The following is a 10314-nucleotide window of genomic DNA, read 5'->3' as shown; positions in this document are numbered from 1 at the left end:
TGTTGTACATAGGGTCGCTATGAGTCGCAGGTGACTCGACGGCACATAACAACATCACAGATATCACATGCAAGCAAAATCCTGCTGAAGATTATCCAAAAATTACTGGAACAGTACATTGATAGAGAATTTCCAGAAATACAAGCTGGGTTTAGAAGAGGCTATAGCACTAGAGATACTACTGCTGATGTCAGATGGATCTTGGCCAAAAGCAAGTACCAGAGGAATGTCTGTTTCATTGACTATATAAAGGTATTTGACTCTGTAGAACACAACAAATTGTAGCTAACCTTGAGAAGGATGGGAATCTCAGAACACCTGATTGTGCTCATGTGAAATTTGTACTTGGACCAGGGGGCAGACTTAAGAACATAGCAAGGAAACACTTCATGGTTCAAAATCAGGGAATGCATCTGTCCTCTCTCTATACCTTTTCAATCTATATGCAAAACAGATCATTTAGGAGCCTGGGATTTATGAGGAGGAATGTGGCATCAGGATTAGAGGAAGACTCATCAACAACCTATGTTATGCATTTGACCCAACCTTGCTTGCCAAAACTGAGGAGAACCTGAACTATTTGCTGCAATGGGTCAAGGACTGTAGTCTTCATTATGGATTGAAGCTCAACATCAAAAAGACAGAGATTCTCACCACTGGGCCAATTGGCAACACCATGATAGATAAAGAAGTGAGTTAGGTTATTCAGCTTGCTTGGCTCCATAATCAAAACTGTTAGCACCAGCATTCAGGAACTTAAAAGACAAATTGCATTGGGGAAGTCTCCTGTCAGGGACCTCTTCAGAGTGCTAAAGAGTAATGATGTCAGTCTAAGGACTAAGGTGTGCCTGATTCAGGCCATGGTCTTCTCAATCACCTGCTATGCTTCAGAAAGCTGGACAATGAATAAGGACGACAGATGAATTATTGATGCCTTTGAATTATGGTGCTGGAGAAGAAAATCAAACAAAAATTAAAACAGAGCATAAAGCTATACTCAGAAATTCTAGCAATAAATGCCTACATTTAAAAAGAAGAAGAATCCAAAGTCATCAACTTGAACTGACAACTTGAACAAATAGAAAAAGAAGACAAAAGCTACTGGGGGCAGGGAGAAGAGCAATAATAAAGATAAGAACAAGAGTAAATGAAGTAGAAAAAAAATCCCTAAAACCAGAAGAAAGGATGAGTAAAATAGGCAAACCATAACCTAAATTGGAAAAAAAGTTAAATAACCAAATTAAGTTAAATCAATAAATATGTGATCAATTACATAAAAAGCAAAAAAAAGCAGATGATCATATCAATTGATGCAGAAAAGGTGTTCAATGAGATTCAACACCTTTCCTATTAAAAACTCAACCAAGTAGAAATAGAAGGGAAATTTCTCAGTATAATTGAGGGCATCTCTAAAACCAATGACATATTACTCAACAGAGAAAAGCTAAGAGCTTTCCTTTAAAAATGGAAATAAGGATGCCCATTATCATTACTTTTATACTATGTTGTACTAGAAATCCTAGCCAGAGCAATAAGGCAAAAAAGATAAATAAAAATAATCAGAATTTAAAAAAAAAAGTGTAGCACTATCTGCTTGTAGTGGACATCATCCTTTGCATAGAAAGAAGACCTTAAAGATCCCACAAGAAAACTACTGGGAGTAATAAAAGCATTTAGCAGCATTGAAGAATTGACGTGCAGAAATCAGTTGCATTTCTTTATACTTAAAAAAAAAAAGAGAATACTCTGGAAAAGAAAACAGTATCTTACACTGTGTTGTTGTTAGGTGCTGTCAAGTCAAGTATGACTTCGTGACCCTATGAACAACAGATCTGAACTCTGTCCTGTCCTGTGCTATCCTTTTCATCTCTGACACACTCTCATCCATTGCTGCAGTCACTGTGTCAGTCTCTCTGTCTTGCTGACCCTCCCATCTTTCCAAGCATGATATCTGCAAGGAATAGCCTTTCCTGGCAACATGCCCAAAGTATGTGAGACTAAGCTTCACCATCCTTGCCTCCAGGGAGCACGCTGGTGTCACTATCTCCAGAATATATCTGTTGTTTTGGCAGTCCATGGGATATTTAGCACTCTTCTCCACCACCACAACACAAAAGCATTGATCTTTATTTATTGTCCATCTCTCAGATAAATAGTAGGTGATTGGAAAGAGTATGGCTTCTTGAATCGAGTACACCTTATTACTGAGTACACCATTTTTCTTCAGGACTTTGTAGAGATCACTCCACAGCAGATTTCCCCAGTGATATACATCACCAGATCTTCTGACAGAGGTGTGAATCAAAACCACATTGAGATGATATCTTACCCCAGCTAAAATGGCACACACTTAAAGAGTTTTAACACAATAAATGTTAGTAAGAATGTGGGAAGATTAGAACTCTTATCTGTTAGAGACCAGTCCCTAGAGAAAAGCATCATGCTTGTTAAAATAGAATCTACAAAATAGAAGACGACCCTGGACACAGTGGCTATAATAGACAGGCTATGATTGTGAGGATGATAGAATGTTTTATTCTGTTGTACATCCTGTTGCCACTACAAATTGGAACAAATTCAACAGGACATAACAAGCTAATCATTATTGCAAAGTTTAGAAAGAGTCTCATTGTCAGTATCACATTTCATTTCTTTCTTCATCCATTGATAAGTGTCTGTGAGGAATGAAACATACATATACACTCCAAATGTGTATAGTGAATAAATAAACTTAGAAACTTAGAAATCATTTTTTAAAGAATGCTTATCCATTCTTAGTGGGACTAAAATACTACAGCCACTTGGAAAATAATATGGCACCTTCTCAAAAAATTATAAACAGGACTACTTTATGAACCAACCATCCCATTCCTATTCTATATCCTACCCCACACATCCACTGCCATAAGTCAGTTCTAACTTATGACAGTCCTCCTGTGGGTTCCTGAGTCTCTTAAGTCTTCACAAGAGGAGGCTGCTCCTCTTTCTCCTAGAAAGCAGCTATTGTATTCAAATCACCAACCTTTTAGGTAGTAGCCCTGTACATAGCAAACACACTAGCCCTTAGGACCTTTTGTTATGTCCTTGTGACCTAAAAACAGTGACACAAATAGACACACACACACATCAGTGTTCACTGCTCCTTCATTCACAGTAGTAAATAAAGGGGTGAATTAATAAATAAATTCTAGTACATACATACAACAAAATATTATACAGTCATAAAGAACAGTGATGACTAAACATGTTATAACCTGAATGAACCTGTTGTTGTTGTTATATGCCATCGAGTCACCTGCGACTCATAGTGACCTTATGTACAACAGCCCTAAACCCTGCTCTATCCCTTGCCAATCTTAGTGTCTCTGACACACCTACCCCCATTACCCCATTCACTGAGTCAGTCCATCTCATTGAGGATCTTCCTCTCCTGTGCTGTCCTACACCCTCCCCAGCATGACGTCCCTCTCCAAGGACTAGTCTCTCCTTACAACATGTCCAAACTATGTCAGATGGAGCTTCAGAATCCTTGCCTAAAAGGAGCAGCCTGGTTTCACCCTCTCTAGGGTGAACCTGTTTGTGAAATAAGTCAAGCATATAAAGATAAATATTGTATAATCTCTCTTTTAAAAGAAAATATGCTAGATAAGAAGAGAGAGACCAGTGTCTATTTGTGGTTCCCAGAGCCAAAGTAGAGGAAATAGTGTGACCATGGAGAAGGGACTCTGGGGGCCTAGTAGCTAAGCAGTTGTGCTGTCATCTCAAAGGCAGACATTTGAATGCACCTTCTGTTTCCTTGGCAATTTATATAGCCTCTGAAAACCTGCAGGAGTATAAGCTATGAGGTGATTCAGACTCCACACCAGTAAGAGTTGAGAGTTGACCAGGAAGATTTGTTCTTTCTGATTGAAGAAATGGCAATGAATGTGGCTGCAGTGAGCATAGTAAAACCAGTGTAAAAATGGTATTTGGGCACCTAAACATTGGTAAGCATATTATTATGCAGTTAGTGTACTTAGGTGAGAACAGATAAAGGTACCTGTGTTGTCCCTCTTAGATCTCGTCTAACCAGCTCAGAGTCATAACACGAAAGGAAACCCAGCGCAGACGTGTGCTCTCCTCAGTCTATGCTGCCCTTAAACTCCCTTTCCAGTCACTCTGTCAGTCAATCTTCATGAGAGTCTTCCTCGCTCCCTGCTCCATTGTTTTTTCAAATATCATGTCCTTCTTCAGGGACTGGTCCTTCCTGATAACATCACCAGAATATGAGATAAAGTCTCACTATCCTAGCTTCTAAGAAATACTCTGGCTGTACTTCTTCTGAGACAGATTTATTTGTTCTTTTGGCTGGCCATGGGATAGCCATTATTCTTCATGAACACTCTAATCCCGAGGCATCAATTTTGCAGTTTCTTTCTTCATTGTCAAACTTCCACATGAGTTTGAAGCCGTTAGAAATACCATAGTTTGGGGCAGACATACCTTAAACTTTTTGTAGTTGTTGTTTTTATTTTTTTTTATTTTAATGAAAATTTACAGAGACTTAAGGTTTTCATTCATTCATTGTTGTACTTTTTTCCCTGTCCACCCCCTCCGCCACAATTCACTCTTCTCCTTGAAAAGAAAAATAAAAACTCTTTCATTGTTATGCAATCCCTCCCCCCAAGTCCACTCCACTATGCAGCCTTCACTCTGGACTTCTATAATGACAAGAATACTCAATCATATATCCCTTTTAAACAGTTCTCTCCCTCATCTATTTCAATGCAATATACATCATTCTTCCCTCCTTCTCTGTCTTCCCTCAACCTTGATGTCAGTCCCATTTTACAGCAGTGGCCCTATTTGTCCTTTTGTGACTGAGATATTTCACACAGCGTAATATCCTCCAGGATCATCCATTTTGCATATTTCATGACTTCCTTGTTTTTCAATGCTGCATAGTATTCCATGGTGTGAATATACCAGAGTTTCTCTAATTCATTTGTTGTTGATGGGCACTTGGGTTGTTTCCAGCTCTTTGCTATTACGAACAAAGCCACAAAAAACATTGGTGTGCATGTGTCTGCTTGGGTGGCGCTTATGGCTTCTTTGGGATAAATTCCAAGTAGTGGAATTGCTGGGTCAAATGATATTTCTATTTGCAACTTTTTGAGAAAGTGCCATACTGCCTTCCATAGTGGTTGCACCATTTTAGACTCCCACCAACAGTAAATAAAGGTTCCAGTTTCTTAGTGTCTTTGGCACACCTACCCGCATTACCCCATTCACCGAGTCAATCCATCTCATTGAGGATCTTCCTCTCCTGCTCTGTCCTCCACCCTCCCAAGTATGATGTCCCTCTCCAAGGACTGGTCCCTCCTTGCAACATGTCCAAACTATGCCTAAACATGTCTAAACTCACCAGCATTTGATGTTTACTGTTCTGTTAAATTTTGCTATTCTTATGGGGGTGAGATGATATCCCTAACACTTTAAAGAGATCATTGGTAGCCGACTTGCCCAATGCCCTATGTTGTTTGATTTTCTTGACAGCTGTTTCTGTGGGTGTTCATTATGGATACAAGTAAAATGAAAGAGTTGACAGTGTAAACTTTTCTCTATTTATTGTGATGTTGTTTATAGATCCAGTTGTGAAGTTTTTTGTTTATGTTGCGTTTCATCAAGAGTGCTTTAAATGTTTTCAATTTTTTGCATAAATATAAATGTTTATATATAAGCTCATATAGTCATTTAAGACACTAATACAGATAATCTTCAGATAGAGCCAAGATTAGTCCTCTGGATTTGAAAGCTAATGACCATAATTTCATGAAACTACTCAAGTCTTCGATACAACATGTTGTTGTTGATATTAGGTACTTACAAGTTGAATATGACTCATAGTGACTCTATAAACAAAAGATCTGAACCCCTCTCTATCCTTTGCCATCCTCACACTTCCTGATACACAAGAGCCCATGGCAGCAGTCACTGTTAGTTCACCTGGTTGGGGATCTTCATCTCCTTCACTGACCCTCCACCCTTCCTAGCATCATGTCCTACTCCAAAGAATAGCCTCTCCTAGCAAAGTGCCCAAAGTATGTGAGGAAAAAAGCTCATCATTCTTGCCTCCAGACAGCACTCCAGCTGCACACTTTCCAAGACATATCTGTTTGTTCTCTTGGCCAACCATGGGATGTTAAAAATCATGATCTGCAGGGGAGCTCTGGTGGCCTAGTGGTAAGGAGCTGCAACTACAATCCCAGAGGCGCACAGTTCAAATCCACCAGATGCTCTGCCGGGGAAGGAGGGACAATCTCTTCCTGTACCAGTCAGATCTGATTTGACGGTACACTCACACAGAAAATAATAAAATTTTAAAAAAATTAAAAAAGAAATCATGATCTGCATCTAGTGAAATGAGTCGTGTCTGGAGTCATAAAAGTTTGCAACTAAAAAAAAAAAAAGTTTGCAACTGACCATCCATGACATAATTACTAATCCCCACTTACCAGGAGCAGAACCATAAAAGCTAATAAAAAAAATGCGGGGAAAGGCAAGTCTACATGAGCCACACTTCTTCTATGGTGAGCCCAGAACTAGATGGTGCCCAACTACCACCACCTTTCTGACCAAGGTCATAATAGATGGTGTCTGCATAGCATGGGAGGCAGCAATGGAACAGAATTCAAATTCTTTATATTAAAAAAGAGAAAGCCCTACAAACTAGAACAATAAAAAACAGAGGACTTCCTGAGATCACTGTTAACTAAATAACAGTAGCACATAAAATAAAGGATAGTACATGCAAGGTTGATGCTTAACTTTAAAGCCATTTATATGAAACTTTCAGCTATTCAAAGCAAAGATGAGAAGGTAAAGGTCAGGGAAACCAGAATACCACAAATAAAACACACTTAAATAGAATATTGTCACACTGTGATAAATTTAACTGTCATGGAACAACTTGTTCAGAAATTATGAAAAAAAAGCCCTGCTTGCTATGCAGATGTTCACCAAAACCTGAATATTATTTTTTAAATTAAAATTAAGGATGAAATTTTGACTTGCTCTCCAGAAATAACTTTTATTGTTGTATTCTCCTGACTTTATTTTATTTATTTAGATGGTTAGGTGCTGTTGAGTCATTGAGACCCTTTGAACAGCAGATCTGAACCTTGTCCCATCCTGTGCCATCTTCACATTTCTTGACACATTAGAGCCCATTGGGACAGTCACTGTGACAATCCACCTGACCAAGGGTCTTCTTCATCTACTCTGCACCTTTCCAGCATCACGTGTCTGTCTAAGTCATAGCCCCTCCTTGCAATGTGCCCAAAGTATGTGAGGCAAACCCTCATCATTCTTGCCTCCAAAGAATACTCCGTCTTCAAGACATTTTTATTTGTTCTTTTGGCCATCTATGTGATGTTCAATGCTCTTCTTCAACACCACAGTTCAAAGGCATCAGTTCTTCTTCTGTCACCCCTGTTCATTGTCCAGCTCTCAGATGCATGACAAAGTGATCAGAAAAACCATGGCCTCAATCAGATGCACCTTCATCCTCAAACTGACATAATTTCTCTTCAGTAATTCAGAAAGGTCCAAAACTGCAGACTTACCCAGTGTAGTGCTTCTCCTTTATTTCCTAACTGTTGGTACCAAGGGTGTTAATTGTGGATCCAAGTAAGGTGAAGTTGTTCACAGTTTCAATCTCTTCTCCATCCATCATGATGTTGCCTATCAGTCCATTGGTAAGAATCTTTGTTTTCTTGATATTGAGAAGCAATCCGTACTGAAGGCTGCATTCTTTGATGTTCTGCAACAAATGCTTCAAATCCCCCTCACTTTGAGTAAGCAAGGTGTGTCATCTGCATAACACAGGTTCTTTTTTTTTCTTGTTTAGCATTTTTTATAGATTTCTTAAATTGTATGTGTACTCTTTACAAAAGCCTTTTTTTCAAATACTAGCCACATAAAGCATTTTTAAGCTTTATTTCTTTTTAATCATTTTAATGAGCATTTACAGAGATTTTGGATTTCCATTCATTCATTGCTGCACTTCTCTCCCCACCCAGCCCTCCCCCACTCCAGTTCGCTCCTCTCTTTCAAAAGTATAAGAAACACTCCCTTCCTGGTACACAGTACCCCCGCACCCCTCCCGCCGTCCCAAGTACATTCCACTATGCAACCTTAATTGTCGACTCTTGTGATAACCATAATACACTATCATACATCGCTTTTAAATTATTCACTCCCTCATCTGTTTCAGTGCAGTATACACAATTTATCCAGTTTTTCTCAGTCTTACCCCAACCCTGATATCAGTCCCATTTTACAACAGTGGCACCATGCAATATTTGTCCTTTTGTGACTGAGATATTTCACTCAGCATAATGTCCTCCAGGGTCACCCATTTTGAATAATATTGCATGAGTTCCTTGTTTTTCAATGCAATAATGCTGGTTCTTAATGAGTCTTCCTCTGATCCTGATGCCACATTCCTCTTCATAGAGTCCACCTACTCAGATAATTTGCTCAGCATACAGATTGAATAGGTATAGAGAGATAATACAACTCTGATGCACTCTCTTCTTAATTTTAAACTATGCAGTATTCCCCTGCTCTGTTCACACAACAGCCAGGTTTAGGTTTTGCATGAACACAATTAAGTGCTCTTGAACTCCCATTTTTCTCAGTGTCAGCCACATCTTGTAATGATCTACACCCCTATGCAAATGCCTTTGCATTGTCAATAAAACAAAATAGACATTCTTTGGTATTCTTTGCTTTCAGCCAGACTTCAGCAAAGATTATCGCTGGTGCCATGGCCTCTCCTAAATCCTGCTTACACTTCTGATAGTTCCCTATCCAGGCACTGTTCTAGCCATTTTTGAATGCTCTTCAGCAGTATTTTGCTTGCATGTGATATTAAAGGTAATTGTTTGATAGTTTGCACCTTTTGTTGGATCACTTTTCTTGGGAGTGGGAACAAATATGGACCTCTTCCAATGCATTGGCCAGACACTTGTCCTCCAAATTTCCTGGTATAAACAGGTGAGCATACCCAAGGCTGCATCTCTTAATTGAAACAAGTCAATTGGCATCTCATTGATTCCTGGGGCTTTATTTTTTTGCCAATGCTTTCAGTGCAGCTTCCACTTCCTCTTTCATTACCATTGGCTCCTATTCATATGGAGGTCAGATGCATGAAAGATTTTGTTTCCTGGACCTTTTACTTTATTTTTTTTTCTGTTGGTTGTTTTTGTTTATTTACCAAACAGCACTTTTACATTTAATTGTAAATATTATAAGTATTATTTGAATAGTTGCATGATATTAACTTTTAAATACACTTTCATTTAACTATTTAACATGACTAAATAATATGTACATGTACTCTAATATATAAACTTAAGAGTGGTCTTTCCTAGATAAAAAGAATCATTTCCCATTCCTAATTTATAAATTGGAGAGGGACATGATGCTTGGAAAGTTATAGGATCGGTGAAGGAGAGGAAGACCCTTGACCATGTGGACTGATGTGGTGACTGCCCCAATGGGCTCTGTGTGTCAGAAAATATGAAGATGGCACGGGATAGAACAGGGTTTAGATCTTCTATTCATAGGGTCGTTATATACCGGTTGTACTGGACTTGATGGCACCTAACAACATCAGTAATTTATAAGTTGCTCATTTTCACAACTAAAGTCTTGCTAGAAAATTCGTAATTTAAATATGAAAGTCAAATACCTCAGAGGTACTGATGAAAATTTTTACTTATCAGGAACACTCATCTCTTGCAATGCTAAAGATAAGTCTACAACCCTTCATTTACAGAAGCTGTTTTCTCCCCACTTCATTTTCTTTTCTCTGTTGTAGGTAATATGTTTGACACCAGGACAGAAAACATGGAAGACACAGAAGCAGATTTCACTGTCTAGACTTTGTTTTGAGTGACATATTCATTAGCATCTGTCCTCTTCTGTTTGAATTTCCTCAAAGATCCACGTAAGCATTTCAGGTTACTGCAAAGTGTGGGTGTTCTGTGAAGTTTACCCTTCATGCTTGAATAGTTTTCATATACTGTACTTTCTCAGTAATATGTGATAATCAAGTCTCCAGTTTGGTATATGGTTTTTTAAAATAATTTTTCGAGTTGATTTATTACCCTTTAATAAAAGTCCAGTTTATTATTCAGTTAGCTCATTGTCCATTATAAAGAAGCACTTCTCTCTTTCCTATGTTTTATCATAACCTCAATGTGAATATATGGAATTTTAAAATATATTTATTTTCGTGTAAATTGTTTTGGTGCAGTATTATGGAAA

The 10314-nt window shown here is 38.4% G+C and overlaps 1 protein-coding gene across 1 annotated transcript in view; it reads left to right on the top strand.

Annotated features, from left to right (window-relative positions):
• BEND7 (BEN domain containing 7) overlaps positions 1-9927 on the top strand; it is a 132514-nt gene extending 122587 nt beyond the window's left edge. The window contains exon 8 of the mRNA XM_006894317.1: positions 9866-9927. Within this exon, the coding sequence (XP_006894379.1) occupies positions 9866-9927 (62 nt within the window). The remainder of the gene's footprint in view (positions 1-9865) is intronic.
• Positions 9928-10314: the final 387 nt, after the last annotated feature.

The sequence above is a fragment of the Elephantulus edwardii genome, unplaced genomic scaffold (genome assembly GCF_000299155.1).
Source record: "Elephantulus edwardii isolate Elephantulus edwardi_28Jun2011 unplaced genomic scaffold, EleEdw1.0 scaffold00139, whole genome shotgun sequence".
In the NCBI taxonomy this organism is placed as follows: Eukaryota; Metazoa; Chordata; class Mammalia; order Macroscelidea; family Macroscelididae; genus Elephantulus; species Elephantulus edwardii.
Note: the sequence above shows the minus strand (reverse complement) of the source record. Positions and strands in the feature narration are given on the sequence as shown.